Source organism: Agelaius tricolor, unplaced genomic scaffold, assembly GCF_023055355.1.
Source record: "Agelaius tricolor isolate 1412-34295 unplaced genomic scaffold, bAgeTri1.0.p SCAF_6, whole genome shotgun sequence".
In the NCBI taxonomy this organism is placed as follows: domain Eukaryota; kingdom Metazoa; phylum Chordata; class Aves; order Passeriformes; family Icteridae; genus Agelaius; species Agelaius tricolor.
In genome coordinates, this window is record NW_027269266.1 from 7976973 (window position 1) to 7993479 (window position 16507).

The 16507-nt window shown below is 41.2% G+C and overlaps 1 protein-coding gene across 6 annotated transcripts in view; it reads right to left on the reverse strand.

Annotated features, from left to right (window-relative positions):
* The window catches only part of DIP2C (disco interacting protein 2 homolog C), a 310710-nt gene that overhangs the window by 29507 nt on the left and 264696 nt on the right, over positions 1-16507 (reverse strand). For 4 of the 6 annotated variants that reach the window (XM_071428626.1, XM_071428625.1, XM_071428623.1 and 1 more), the window contains 4 exons: positions 9849-10017; positions 8742-8912; positions 1852-1881; positions 98-159 (listed from right to left, as the gene is read on the reverse strand). In XM_071428626.1, the coding sequence (XP_071284727.1) occupies positions 98-159; positions 1852-1881; positions 8742-8912; positions 9849-10017 (432 nt within the window). The remainder of the gene's footprint in view (positions 1-97; positions 160-1851; positions 1882-8741; positions 8913-9848; positions 10018-16507) is intronic. The other 2 variants (XM_071428627.1, XM_071428629.1) reach the window with 1 other exon arrangement.

Consider the following 16507-nt stretch of genomic DNA (forward strand, 5'->3'; position numbering starts at 1 on the left):
GTTTCCAGGGTCCGTGGGGTGTGCTGTAAGCAGCTTTCTTGCTAGAAACTCTGTTAATTGTGTGTATTAGAGAAAAAAAGAAAAAGGTGGTTCCGACCTGTCATGCCTCAGTGCCCTCATATCAACATACACTGTGGTGGGATCTGGTCCAGATGTTCCCTGCAAACAACAACATCAGCTAATCAGAACCTGAGGGCTGGGAGGAGAAAAGAGTTTTACCCCCCAAATAACCAAACATTCATTTCAGTGCTAATTATGCTAATCAAATGACAAGTTATATTTAAGGTATTCATCCATCAAAGCTCAGCTTTACAGAATCAGAACAAGCACTGGAAAAATACCTACCATCAGGTACTTGTTACCTTGGAGCTCAGAAAAACATCAAGCAGTCAGACTACTTAACCAACACATGTCAACAGAGGTTTTATTTGCTACAAAAGGCCAAGTAATCAGCACATGGATACATACAAAAAATGTTAAACACGTTTTGCCATATAAAGGAAGGCGGAAATTGCTGAGGAGACACAGTTTAATGGCAGAAGCACATGGTCAGGAACGTGAAGCATGGTTTACTGAGTCTTCTAGACATGCAACAGAGAATATACTTGAAGCTAAAGATAGTAAAGGTAGCACGCATGACATGAACCAATCTGGACTGAAGGTCTGTTGAGCAATTATTCTGATCCTTTTCAGTCTTCCACTGCATAATTTAAACCCTTGCTTTATGTCACAATATTTAGTTACTTGAAAAGAGGCAGACTAATTTTAGTTTCCTTTCATGCAGAGATGATGCAGTCTTTAGGCCTTTCCACCCACAGCTTTTCTGCAGTTTTGCAGCCTGCTATGATCTGCCCTTATCCAAAACTTCAAACTCATCACCACCGAACATCATGTGAATTCTCAATGCTCCAGGCTAGGGCTCTCTTCTCTGCTGAAGACCTCATGCTATTGCTAAACATAAAGCTAGAAGAAAAGCACAACTTCATTCTGGAACGCTGGCACGTTGCAAATTTTCTCTTCAGCAGAGGAATTCTCCTAAACCTGGTGGACTCCAGATGCACAAACTCCTTTAGCAGTTATTTAGGGGTCTACTACTTAAACCAGCAGGCAGCATGATCTCCTAGTGATTTCTGTCCCATTTGGGATGCACTGTAGAATATAGTTCTTCACATTAGCAATGTCTAGGGCTAAATTTTACATTTCTGCAATGCTGGCTGATTGTTCCACAATTTTTTGAGCGCTAAAAGTTGCAACCCAGACCCACAAATAGCTAATTTTTGTATTTCTGGGGGAGAAGTGTTACCACTACCAGTTGATACTTACTGAGGAGGTACTGATCATCACCCACCACCAGAGGAGAACAGAGTAATAGAGCTGCACATGCATGTTAGCCTCTTTAGCTTGTTATGCACAATACAAGGTACAAAATCCTCTCTAGCTATTAACGACACGATTTTCAGTCTACTGGTAAACTCAGCAGTGTAACAGACTAGTGCTGAGTGGAGAACTTATTTGAAATATATGCAATGTTGAAAGGAAAAAAACAAAACCAAGGAAAAATTGGTTATCTTTAAAAATAAAACTAAAGCTGATTTGTATTTGTAAAATAATGGAAACAGTCAAGTTTGAAAATCAAAGACAATCACTATGGTATTTATTATTTTCAGCATGAATGAAATAGTTACAATGGACATCTGATATTTGATGAAACCTGCATCCAGATAAAGCTATAGTGGACTTATATTTTTATAGAAGGATCTGAAAATCCCCAAATCTCCAGACTCAATTTCTAGTCTGTCCCACTGTTGGAAGCTGATAGGTGGGTATTGAGGGAACATGAAAATCCCCTACCTGCTCGGCCAGCTTCCCCAGCCTGTGAGGCTATAGCAGCAGGAATAGCAGGGATGAGGGAGAGAAGGAAAGAAGGTAACACAAGACAAAAATAATAATAAAAAATGGGAATGAAGGGTGGGAGAAACAAAAGAGGAGAATGCAAAAAGCAGGGAGTAAAATAAAAAGAAAAACAATGTCAAATACAGGAATTTTACAAATTAACCATTATACCATTAAAGGTTAAAAAAAGTAAAAAATGAGGTGTCAACATTTTAGTAGAGCAACAGAAGAGACAGCTGTAGACTGCTAACCTTGGACAAACAGATTTAAATGGTTTTAGGACACTACAGACAATGTTGTTAGTGGAAAACACATGTCTAGCATACTGATTTTCTTGTTATTGCTGTTTTTGGTTTTGAAGTCATTAAACATTATGGCCCTCCTATTTTAATGCACTTTATTCCATTGAGAATTCCAGGTCTGCCATTTTGCTATTAACAGAAGTTTGTAAGTGTTGTCCTCTGGAAATCAAAAGTATGCTCTCTTTTTGGAAAAAAAAATGAATTAGTATACAACAGAGAAAGATACTTACACCTTCTTGCATACAGATTAACCTGATCCTAAAGTGAAATGAAATCAAGGCTTGGTGCATAATCTAACTACTGGAAGATCATAAATAAATGGAGCAACTTCAGAGCCCAAGAAGTCTTCATTCCTATTAGCTATGGTAAACAGTGTAATACATATAAAAACCAGTAAAATTTAAAGTTGATAAAACCCATCAGCTGTCCAGCATGACTGATAACTCAGCAAAGAGACAGAAAATCCTCAGTGGTGACTGGTCCCAAGGCACTACCATCACGTGGAGCATCCAACACCAGATGGATGCTGTGGGATTTGCCCCAGGACTTGTGAAAACAAACAGCTCTGAAAGCCCTGGCATCCCACATTCCTCTCACCAGACTCCTGAATGCCAGCAGAGCTAAAGACTGCAGGAAGCTGCCACAGCAGCACCTTAAGACAGGTCTATTTTGGATGCAAAGGAAGATGAAACATTTAACAAAAACAGGATGGATCTGCTTATTGCACTGATGCCCCAAAATGGTATTACTAATAATCCAGGCTGAACACTGCAGTGTAACTGCAAGAAAGCAGAGAATTACTGAAATCCAGCAGTTATATAATTCATTGCCTGTGACTATACTGCAGGTGCAGAAAGGACTTTGAGAGTACCAGAATCTCATATGGCTTTTAACTATGCTTGAGAAATAGCAGCTGAATTATCAGCAACGTCCTTCTGTGGCCAGTTGCAGCTGAAATACTCTGAGAAGTATTTCAAAGGAAGCAGTCTAAGCCAAGACCAGAATGACTGACTCAATTTGTCTGTGCACATTTATTTTGAGAGACAGAGATAGAGAGCATCTGTTATGCTGGTAACAGGGGAAAAACAACACAACTTCTGGAGTATCTGATATTTACTTAGGATATGCCTGGTATTGCTCAAGAAAACCAAATGGGACATAAAGAATTTTCTGTCTGAAAATGGGTATATCATAAGTCACATCTCTTGGATTAAATAAATCTCTGCCCATGCACCGGCTGCCACTGTTGAACCATCCGAGCAAATCTGAGCAATATGCCAGGCTTTTATTCTCTCAATGTCAAAACTGCTTGAACTTCTTCTAGTACCAGAGGTACTGCTTGAAGTATCACCCCACCTGGTGGTACTGCTTGAAGCACCTCAGTGGTACTGCTTGCAGTACCACCCCAACAAGTCAGCTGTAGGGCTGCCCACATGCCGGGACTCAGTGCACACCCAATTTCCACTCAAGTCAAAGGCCAAGCTGCATGCTCTCCTCTTCTTCCCTCTCCAAAGATAAAAACCAGGAACTAGCCTGTCAGAAATCCTAAGGATTTAAAAATAACTGGTTTTTTTGGGTTTTATTTAACTGCCTAAGGATGTGGCCTCAGTGTTTACTCCCAGTCTGCTTTTGTTCCAGCGATGCTCAGAAAGGAGATTTTGGTGAGCACTTGGCAATGTCACCCACGCAAGCACAGCGGCTGGAGCTGTGAAAAGAACTTCATGGCATGACTCATAGCAAAGGTGGGAAAACAGAATCTGAGGGAGCTCACCCAGAGCTGCAGTACATTGCTAAGTGTGAATCATACCTCTGACACAGTGCACGGTCTCCCGGGGCACTCTCTGCAGACCTAGCCTTTATTACTTTTCATATGGAAGATCTCCAGAGAGTGTGATCTGTCACTAAGTAAAAAGAACATATTAACTTTATGCCCTAAACTGAGTAACAAAGATTTCTTTGCTAGACAGTGAGGAAAGGGTCCATTTCATGTAACTTCAGCCATTAAAGAAGAAAGTTTGCTGCATAAGGTAGGAAGGATCTCCTGATGGTGATGGATCCCATCCCCAGTGGGGGCCTGAGATGTCTCTTGAAGTATTTCTGTGATTCCACTGACTATTGATGGATATGGGATAACTCACTTAACCTTGCAGTCTCACTCAGAGGAGATAGAAAAGAAGCAAGATGAATCCTGCTCTCCTTAGCTTGGACAGATTTGTTAGTACATTTTCAGGGTTAACTAAGGAAAATTAACAACTTCTAGAAGTTTTCCCTCAACTGAAACTGAGTAGCAGGTTGAATAAAATGAAAATATTTATTCCAAGTGTTTAAATGGAAATCAGCTAAAATCCTAGAGAACCATCTGTGCTGTTGTAAGAAACCAGCTACTTTTCATATCTATTTTTCTCTCTCTCTTGAGAATGCTAAGATGCTAGTTAATGAGAATTAAAATATGCTAGATTCAATCTTTTCATCTCACTAATCCCTGGACCGTTATCTGTGACTATACAGCCATAAAAGGTCAGATATTAATAGCATTTAAGTGCCTAAAGATGGAGGAAATTATTTATCTTCAAAAGCACATCTCTAGAAATCTAGTCTGCAATGACTACATCAAAGGAAACATACTAAATTTGCTCTCAGTTTGATAGGAAATGAATACAAATGACAATGCTTTAGTCTGTCAGTGATCACAACCTGGAAATTAAGATAATTTGGTAGACTAAGATTCTTTTGTACCAAAGAGATTATCACAATGATTTTTTTTCAAGGTAATCTTTAATGAAATGTTAAATTCTGCTATACACACACTGACACACAGATTCACACACACAGAGATACACCCACATGGACATACACAACTTCCTCCTCTTCTTTTTGGAGAGGGGAACTGTAAAAGCTTTCTGGAAGAATCAGGATACCTTTCCCTTTAAACATTTGAATCTTGGATTTGTCCACAAAATTGGAGATCAAGAAAGTATCAAAGATAATATCCAAGTTGTATTAGAGGTAGCCCACAGAGAAGAAACCTGGATAAGGGTCAGCAGCTGAATCCTGGGCCATGTTTAGTAAGGTGAGTAGTAGATACATATTTTAGAAGCACTGCAGACCAGGCTGGATCACCATTATCCCTGTGGAAGTTGGTGTTCCAGGAACCACGTGCTGATCTCATAGATGACATAACTTGGAAGAAAAAAGCAGAGGCAGATGCTATTGACTCAGATATCTTGAGAAGTAATTTTATGCAGTGTGAACAATCCAGAAATCATAAACCATTTCTGGAACATATTGGAGACAATACCAATTGCGGGAATACTGTAGATAAGGGATTAAAATTTAATTTGTTCCTCAGCTGAGAAAGGAGAATAGCCCACAAGCTATTCTGGAATGCCACTAGCCATAAAGTTCCAGACAATTTGGAAAGAGCATTCAATCTAATTCAGTATCCAGTCCCTGGCAATGTCTACTGCCAGATGCTTCAAAACATATAAGCCTCTATCTTTACAGTCTCCACCAAAATAACATGTTTTGTGGTGATGCTTGCAAGTAAAACCTTTAGTAATTTTTTGAGCATCTTTAAAACTTGCCAAAAAAGCCTCAGCTCAAATGCTTCAAAAACAATTCTGCTTGGGAAGATAATGTTGCTACATATAGCCTGTCCTGAAGTGGCTTTTCTCCATTCCAGCCACACCACTCTTTAGGCAGTGTTTGGCTTTTAGTTTGTCCTATGGACGAGATGCCAAATCTGAGTAGAACTCAACAAAGCCTGACATTAAGCTCCACAATCAGCCAGGCTGTTTAACCAGCTCACTCAAGGTTCTCATTCTGTGCTGTTCCTAAATCCATGGGCACTGTCATTGGCAATATTCCTTCAGAGATCTAGCCACTTTTACAGTTTGATTCAACAACTCTTTCAAGAATTTCTGTAAAGAACCATCTAAGAAGCAATCTTCAGCTAAGGAGTTAACACAATCAAAAGGCAGGTATCAGTCAAGCCATAATCCAGCCTAACTCCATGCTGATTAAGCCTTCCAGTTTCTCTGAGTGTAGCCAGCTTCCCTGCATGTTTGCAGTGGGTTGACCCAGTCAGCAGCTCAGGACTCACCCAGCTCCTGGTGGGACAGGGAGAGCAAAGGAAGAGCAAAAGTGAGAAAATCCACAGTTCAAGATGAAAGATGAAGACAGTTTAAGGAGAGAAGGAAAGAGAAAAACCCAAGTGATTCAAAAGCAATCACTCATCACCCCCCTTGAGCAGAACAATGCCCAGGCAGACTCTGAGCTGCTTTGGAAGACCAACCACCCTTTTTCTTTAATGCTGAGCATGACATTATGGGATATCCCAGGTCAGCTGGGGACAGCTTTCTTGGCTGTGTCCCTTCCCAGCTTTTTTCTCCTCCAGCCTGCTTGCTGAGGCAGTGGGGTGATGGGGCAGGGGACACAGAGAGAAATGGAGACAGCCCTGATGCTGTGCAGGACTGGTCAGCACAAGCCATTGGTGTGCTCCCAACCCTGTTCAGTCACAAATTGAACACAGCTCCACACAGGCTGCTATGAAAAACATTAAATCCCAGGCAGAACAAGCACAGTGTTACTTCCAACAGGCCACACTTTGATATTGCACCTGGCTTACTGCTCCTTACTGTTAACCCATGATTTTATCATTTGTCCTGAATTAAGGACTTACAAGTGAAGCAACCACCATGAACCATCCAGAGACTGATGCACATCTAAAATGGGGATTTTCATTAGTGGCAAGCAAAATTCTGCAGCTAAAAATGTGCCCTTGTAATCTAAAGCATCCTTCATGTCTGGTCTCCCCAAGGACCAGAGGCCAGAGAAGTTGAGTTGTCTTTCAGAGCAGCTCCACCACAGCTGCTGGGAGAGCTGACAGGCCCCATCCTATCTGTTTCCAACTAAGGTATGTCATCTCTTCCCTGATTCCCCTCCTTTCTAAAACTTTTTTATTCCTGGAGAATATTTATGGTAGCAATTACAGAATGGCAAACGAACAACTCCACCTCTGGGCAACAGAATGACTTTTAATCCTGCTCAGCTTTGCCTTGTCATATGCTTGACAGTAATAACTGAAGGCACCCTGGGCTGTAGGGATCCTCTGCTGCAGTCAGAGAGAAAGCCAGCAGTACTGGACCTGTGCACACCTCCTGTATTCATATCCTGGTAACACTGGAAAGGGCAAGAGGCTAAAGCAGGCACAGACACACTGCTCTGTGCTGAACCCATAACCTCAATTTGTCAGGTTTTTTTGGATTAAAAAATATTTACATTTATAATCAGAAAAGGAATAGCAGATTCTTATTTGCAGTGTCACTGAGAAGATTGGCTCTGACTTCCCCACTGAAGCAGGTATCCATGTGACCTTCATGAGAAATCCTTCACATAAACCAGGGGCAGCTGCCAGGATGGACACACAGAGTACAGGCAAGTCCTACTGAGGACACAGTGACTTTGAAGAGGTTAGAGACATGGCACATGACCAAATGGACATGGAACTTCCCAGCCAGAGCAGCTGCCAATGCAGAAGATGATTCTTTTAGTATTTAAAAGGTTATTAAATTTGAAAACATATTACACCTGAGTAGGACACCTATGGTATTATTACAGGAATAATATGTGCAACTCTGAAACCAGATTTGAAGGACAGAAAGAGATCAAGAGTCACAAAAATGAGACAGAGATCAGGAAAGAATGTATTAAGATTCTAATCCATTTATCAAAATTAAGATGTGTATTAGATGCATGACAGAAATTAAATTCTTATTCTAGAATAAAAAAATGTCTGGATTTAATGCCAGATTAATTTAAACTCGAAATAAGGTGAAATTAATTAAAAATGGAACATCCTAAACAAAGGCAAGTTAACTTTCATCACATGAAGTCCTAAAAGATAAAATACTATACTCTAGATCAACCTAAAACTATTTGCTTGCTGCTGTTATCACTGGTTGAAAAAACTAGATGCTATTCAGAAATTCAGACCAGATAGCTACAGTGCTCCATCAGTTATTAAAATCATGACTCAGTAAAGATTCCTGGAGAATGCATGTGACATCCTGTATGATCCTTGGGACTTTTCTTCTGATTAGAGGATCAAAACAGAAGAGATACAGCAAAATAATTTTTCTTGCGTGCAAAAAATATCTGTCTAGTTAAACAAGTAATGGTTGGAAGTATTTTATGAACAGAAGGAATCCTTTTTGTAACACAGTGAAGTAAACACTTGGAAACTGTCACTTACATGACACCATTACCTACTGGCTCTGGAGAACAGAGTACATGTTCTGTCACTCTCAGGTGCTTTTCTCAATTCTTGTATTCATGGGAGAATAAATGCTATGATTGCAACATGAGAGGGATGAATTGTTGACAAAGTAACAGAAATTTACTACCTGTGTATGCAAGAACATTAAGTACTACATGCACTTCTTAGCATGGTCTACGACCAAACAGCAAAAGGAAATACAATGAACGCTTCTTACTGAAAACCATTTCCTTAAAACAACTTTGAGCTTAAGGAGTGAAAAATCTTACCTGCAAACATATTGCCAGGTTAACTCTACAGCCAAGTGATGTGCTGACAGCCCGTGGATGGAGGCCCAGGTCTTTAAATAACTTTGAAAATGACTGAGTAAGAGCTATCCGAGGTCGTTCTTCAGCCACCACCACGCACGTCCGTACACGTGAGAGGTCCAGTCCCCTTGCCTAAAAAGAAGTCAAAATGTAACAAAGGCCACAAATGGGCAGGTTTAATGCAAAACAGAAGTTCTTAAGTGCATTACGCAGGTAATATGATTCCAGAGGAAAGCAGAACAGAGGCTAAGGTATCATCACCGTTTCCATTTTTCCTGGAGGCCGGATGGCCAGATGACACTCTAATAGCTGAAGAAGCACACACTTGCTTGTCATCTCAGCATTAGCACATAGGAAATGATGGGCATGCTAATTCTGAAGGGAGGGAATGCTATTTCCCCAAATTAATTCAGACGACAGTGAATAACAGAAAACAGGAAGCAATGTCTAGACTTGGAAAAACTGATTAGGAAATTATTAAGAAAGGATGGTAAAGGTTGGAGTCATCATAAATATCAGCATCTCAAGATAAATTTATTTCAGTAGCACATGGGAAATTCCAGATGATTTCAGATATTTAACTGGCTACCTGGCTTTTAATTCTGGGCAGGGGAAGGAAGATATACCCTCCTCTCCATACAACAAGGATCATCTAGTTAAAACAACACAGTACTTTTAAGCATGTGATTATTTAACTACAGAGGTCAAAACCAAACTAGTAGTTCATATAACCAGGGTATTCATAAAACACACTATACAATGTAATACTCTTTGAGCCTCTTGGACATTTACACCTCTGTTTTCCAACACTTGCCTATCAACACAGGCTGCAACACACATCAGAAAGCTTAGGCAAATAAAAGCCTTTCCTTGATGTTTAACAGCCCTATGATCTGAAGAATGACTAGTATTGATACGCAGCCTCTGGCAAGGAGTAACCTGGGTTCTGTGGAAGCTGCCTGTGCCCTTTGATGATTTTCTCCTCCCAGCAGACACTCAGCAGAGTGTTGAAGGCTCCCAAAGCCCACCAGCAGGCAGCAGGGTGGGCAGGGCAGCAGGAGCACTCACCTTCAGCGACTCTGTTTGCGAACCGAGTCCCTTAGTACAGAGCTCCATGACTGAATAGGAACAAAAAGTGTCCCTCACTTTGTACTGACTCACTGCAAGAAGCCACAGGGCAGGGTTGGTCTCCAGCTCTGAGGGAGGAATCAGAATAGACTGGTGTCCTGAATAAACGCTGCAAGACACAAGATTCATTAACACACACTAAACACCCGTGTCCACAGACAAACCAAGGGGGAGGTGAATACACAGTTTATCACAGCACTGGCTGGATCCTGCAAAGCCTTATAGTGCTTCACAGCTCCAGAAGTTTAATATAACATTTAACCCTGGTTTTCTGCTGTTCTTCCCAAGTCTATGAGGACTGCAGGCAGAATGTGCTCCTAAACTACTGATTCACTCAAAATTCCAGAGGACTTTGCTCTTAGGACTGTACCAAAAAGATCAAAATAGTTCAGTTGTTAATGGTGTGAATAGGCAGTGAAATAATATTTTAAAAAATTAAGTGTTGCTGACGAATACTTTGGATTGAGTAATTAGCATTTTAACAGACCTTGACTAAAAGACTACTTTATTACTTAATATGAAAGCCACCTGCCCCCTGCTAAAGCAAGCAAGAGGTCTGCAATAATTTTCAAGGGAGTAAATTTGGCCCTAATTTAACATCCCTTGTAGTTTTAAATTTCTTCTGTGAAAGTTTTATGAACTTTTGAAACTCAAATATACTACATCTCTTGTATACTGGATACCCACTGAGCATAAATATTGCAAAAATACACTTATCAGGGTCCCTGAGGGAAAAAATATGTCAGAGCTAATTTCTCTGGTACCTAAGAATCTCTCAAAGGGAAAGATATTCCCAATTTGATGACTTTATTTCCCATGGGTTCTATGTTGTTCACTCATCTCACACAGGCCCATTTACCATCAATTTTACAGTCCACTCACATCTCAATTTGTGATTTGTAGATATTTCAAATTGGAATGGTGACAGCATAAAGCCTCCAAATCATAAAAGTTCTGAGAAAGGACCATAAAAGCCCCCAAGATTTATGATGCTTGAAAGAATTTCATTTGTGACTTGAAAACTTGAAATGCCAGCTTGGTAAAGTCAATGTTTTCAAATCCAAGTGTCTGAGGTAAGACATGAAATTTATTTTCAGGAATACGAACATCTCTGTAACACTGGCACCTTTGCAATCCTTGCAGATGGGCTGCACACACACACACACACACACACTCACACACACACATTCCCTCCTTAGTGAGTGAGTGCCCCCACTTCCCCCAAACCCAGATGAGAGTGCTTTCAAAAGCTGGGCCATGTAGAACAAGGTTTGTGTGACCTGGATGTCTCTACTTGGTACCATAAAGGCAAAAGTGGTGAACAAGTCCAGCCACAACAGCAGTTAATAATCCAAATTGTTTAGGTCTCTGCTGGAGTATGAGCCTGAGGATGTCATGGAATATGTATGAACTACAGTTCAAGCAATTTCATTTATCACAGAGGAGAAATTTTATCTTTGACTGCTTGTCCCCATTGATGCCACTCTGGGTGATTGATGAGCAGGGGCTCACCATGGAGTGATGTGTTCTGGGATGGGGCTGACACAGTGGGCACAGCACAGGGTTGGCAAATGAACCATTACTCCTTCATGGAATCACAATAAAGCATCACTGAACCTTGAGCATGTGCTGCATAAACATGTGACAAGAGATCTTGGCAGCATTACCCATGCCTGAAAGGGGAATGCCCTGAGCTCAAGTGAGAGATCAAACCAGCCAGGGAGCAGTGCTGATTTTTACTATAAATATTACCTCACTCTTTTACTCTTAGCAAATTCTATTCAGTTTTTCAGAGAAGCAAGACCAAAAGGCTGCTTAGGGCTCCACAAACAATCAAGGTATGCAATCTGTCTGGCAAATACATAATTCTTACCAACAGGAAGCTATAACCACTCAAGTAAAAACCTGGGATGGGCTCCAATCTGTACAAATATGGTATACAGAGATTCACCTTCAAACCCTTCCCCCTGACCCTGAACTTCTCTAATTGATGCAACCAGTAGCAGGTGAAAAAATTATCTGCATGATAATAAACATGATGTTTATTATTGGGTGTCAAATGTGGGAGAACTATTACTCACAACCACATTAAGATCCCTAAAGTATCACTTATTCAACTGGGCAGACATACCAAAATCAAACCCAAATCAAAAGAACAAGCTTTATCCCTGTACTGAAAAGTGTTTGCACAAACTCCACAGCAATATTGGAGAAGACAGCTGCATTACTTTGGTAGGAAAATAGAAAATTGATTCCAAGTGTATTTTACCATTAAATCATTCAAAATAGCAGAATTTACACCAAAGACAAGTGTTTTTCCTCTCAGCAATACTAATGTGTGAGGGTGAACTCTTTACCTGTCTTGATCAGCTTATGGACAAGAAAGTGGTTTTGCTCCCACCAACAGTCCTGCAGCAAAGCATGAGGATCTGGATGCAAAATAACCCATCTTCTTCAGACTGAGGGAAACAAATACTCTCATGATCAGGCTTAGACTAAAAAAATTGCTCCAATTAGACTGAAACAAATTAAGATGTTGCTAGTGTGCTTTCTGAGTTTTCTAATACCTCAGAAATACTGTGGAGTTCAGGATCAAACTGCACAGCAGAAGGAAATATCTAGCAGGAAGAAAACTTTCTGTGCTGAAGAGCCTGACACGTGCTGCTCTTGAGTGCAATACACAAACCTACAGCCAGCTGATACCATGCCTGCAAACTTCACACCCAGCACAGGCTTTGCCTACTGAGCTGTGGTTTAATACTCCATGCATATCCTCTGATTTCCAAGAGCAGTTGGTGGAGCTACAAGAAGAACTACAAAGGCATAATTGTGGGGTGAATGTGCCAGTTCCACAGCTGAAGTGCTTTATGCAGCACCTGGTCACCGCGACATCGGCCATAATTTGGCTCAGCTCCCTGAATCAATCTCTGAAACATTACACACAATTTGTGCATCAGTCCAAGCCACAAAATGCTACACATCCCTGAAAATTCACAGATTTCTATTCCCCTGAGAAGCTGTCTATCACCCATGTTTTGGTAGAGAAAAAGCTGAGGAAAAAATACCCTTGTACAGCTGGTTGAAACATGTCATACCATTCCAGTGGGTTCAAATCACTGTAAGATGTTAGAGGGTCATGCTCAGCATGAATGCCAAACACCACACAGAGGCCCATGTGCCTGAACAAGCTGCAGTTGTGCAAGGCTGCTTTGGAGGTGCTGGATGAAGCTTGATATGGTTCCAAACCTACAGGAAGTTCTGTCAGTGCTGCCTCCATGTAATTCTAGGAATGGCAGAGAAGCTTGGTGGGTTCATCCAGGTATGGAGTTCTAGATTTGGTAGAGTTAATCCTGAAACCAAGGCACTGAACAAGGTGAGACAGTTCCATCTCACCTTGAAATAATGATATTTAAGATGGTTAAGCTGTCAGCTTGGCTATTCTCATACAAGAATCAACAAATTAATGGTGAACTCTGGCAGCAGGAGGATGAATGGGATATCAGGAAAAACTTGGGCGTTTAAATATAAACTGTTGAACTTAAATTCCCCTTTCTGAGGTTGCAACAATATATGATACAATGGACTAGGTGCAAGATTTTACTTATGTAAATACTGGGAAGGAACTGTATCAAGATTGTCACAAAAGTATCCACCTCCTGATGCAGGTCTTTACAGCAGGAGCAGACACGGTGCACCACCTTGTCACAATGACTTTTGGGATGCAGATGCAGAGTGAAATGCAGGGGTGGCTGAGGTGTGAGATCACCTTGTAGAAGTGCTGTCTTCCTTTAGGGGACTGCAGAGCAATCCAGGGGAAGAAAAGTATTCATGTGGTGGACAAAGCCTTGGACTTTGGCAGTAAGTGCAGAGCCCTGTCTGCCTGCACTAAGCAAGGGCTGCCCAAGGACAGGAACACTCCAGGTAAAGCACCAGGATGTATTTTGGTACAACAGCACCATCTGATCACAGCACTGCCTGCGCTGCTCCAGCAGCAAACGGAGATTCCTTCAAGGACCTCTTGGCACTCAACTGTTCCACTGAGTTGGAGCTTTAGCCCATATTGTGCTGAGGCAGGTCAGCAGTAAAAGCTGAGGTTTTATTATAGTTCCAAACATTTCAGCCGGTCAATAAATGCTGACAATGGCAAGTGCAATTTGCAATTGCATTCTGGCAGTTACTGACCCATCACTGCCCTTCCTCCTGTGTCCTTGTTGGGTGACATGAGCTGCTTCCCCACTTCAGGGGAGGAGGCAGGTGGGTACTGCTGAACCCTGTAGGTGTTTGCATCTGGCTTCTGCATTTCTACAGATGATATCTGGCACTTGGTGGTGAGGGACAGGTATAGGAACTGGGTGTTTAGTAGAAGAGTCTTCACAATCTCCTGGACCAAGCTTGTAGGAAAGACAGTACAGGCTATAAAGGACAGTGTTTGGGAATATATCTCTCTTAGGCTTCAAAGGACTTGGGCCAAAATTAAATCTTCAGTTCTGGAGATCCAACATGAACTAAAAACAGGGACTTTGGGAGAAAAAGTAAAGGACTTCGCACCACCTGCAGAGTCCAAAGATGACAGCAGGCACACAGTGCTCCAAGAGCATGACTGCACATGGTAAGCAGATAACCCATCAGTACCAGAGACAGCAAAAGGCCATTGCTCAGCCTTGAGCATCATTCTGGTTCCTTATCACCATCTCTCCTACCCCACTCATACCCCATGTAAGGGCATGTCTCCAGAGGTGATGGGGTAAGTCTGCCAACTCACCTCAGAACTCACTTATCAAGGTGACTCAGGGTGTTCAGCTGCCCTTGAACTTTGCAGGCTTGAGGCAGGTTTAACAGTACTGATGTAATGTGGAAGGAAAGCAAATTGCCTCTTCCACAAATTGCCACTGGCTACAGACTCTCCAGGAAACTGGCACACAGCAATGTGTGGGCAGACAACACACCTTCACACTCCTCCTGTGCCAGTTATGCACTGTGCAGAGCACATGACAGATGTTTATGTTCATATCCTTCACTTCCCATGTCAGAGTTATCCAGTTCTGATGTGGCATTTAGGCTTCTTTATGCAGTCTTGCCTTTAATTTGCTGCACATGGATTGGAAATTGGGTGAAATGCTCATGCCTGCCAGTTATCTTCAAGTTAGCAAAAACAAAAACCTAACAATAATCAGTGATTCCTAACACAATAAACTTTCCTAAAATGTGATTCTCCTGTCAGTGCTGTTATCCCTTGCTTACTTCTTGCACAGTTCCACCTGTCTGGTTGCTAAGAAACCTTGCAGATTTCTGTAGCAGAAGCCACCTGGCAGCACCACTGTGGATTTTTGGCTTCATGCTATGGAGCAGAGGCAGCAGGAGCAGGATAGGAGAAGGTACCTTCCATGGAGAGCCTTCCCTGGACCATTTCATAGCAGTCTTGTTATTTATTGCATGGCTGCTGTGGACCAGAAAATTCTGCTCCTCTGGTCCAGTCTGAGTCTCACTGACTTACACTGTGACAGGCTCAGTTTCTGAGAATATATATAAAGTTTATAAAAAATTATTAATGTACTTAATTTGAACTTCAGCAAGGACAATTCTGTCTCCTAGCAGTAAAAGTCAAACTGCAATTTGAGTTGGCTTAGCTGGGCTAAAGCAGGGGGAAAATTCTTATTCTATTGCATTACTCAGCAAATTAACTATCAGTTAAGTGAATCCTCACTAATGAACTGCAGAATGCTGGATTCTGCCCCACAGTGACAAGCTTTAAGACAGGGACATCTTAATTTCAGGAAGCATTTCTGAACAATGGGATTTAGAGTTCATTTTTTTTACATTTGAGGAATTACTTTTTCCTTTTAAAAAATGTAATACATTTTAAAATGTAACACAATGCAAGTCAGAATACTAGGATCACCTTCTCAGAATGGATAAATGAGATTATAAAAGAGAAAAACACAAAGATCATGTATTCTTTTATTGAATCATGAGTAAGAACTCATTAAAATTAGGAAGTTAGGGGTTTGCAAACTCACATGGGGCTGACGTCTGCTGCCACACCCAGGACTTGCTGTTCAATGACAAAGGTTCCAAGGAAACCCTGCTGGAGCATGCAGCCAGTTTAGAGGGAGTAGTTCTTTTTAATGTATTGCTCTGCTTTGCAAGGTTTCTTTTCTTTATTATTTTATAACCTTTAGGCCATAAAATAATAAATTAAAAAAAAATAAAAAACTTTGCAAAACTATGCAATATATTCAAACTTACCAAAGGGCTGGCTCCATGCTCCAGCAGCTTTCCTAAGTAGCTTTGACCTCACAGAATGGGGCATTCTGGGGCACCACAGTGGAGCAGGCCAGCACAACATCTAAGAACCTACAACGGGGATAAAAGGTTAGGTTTTCTTTCAATTTCTTAGTCAATGCCTCCTTTGGTCTAGTTAATAAAGGAATTTAAATGTACTTTTAACTGCACCCAGCACAGGAGGTTGCTCTTGCTTCCTGCTGGGCTCCTAAAACAAAGAGTTCCTATTTAAGTCTCAAAAGCCCCAAACTTATAAAAAATTGAAGATCAAACTTCATTTCCATATGCCATTAGAAATATTAATTTAGTAAGTGGGA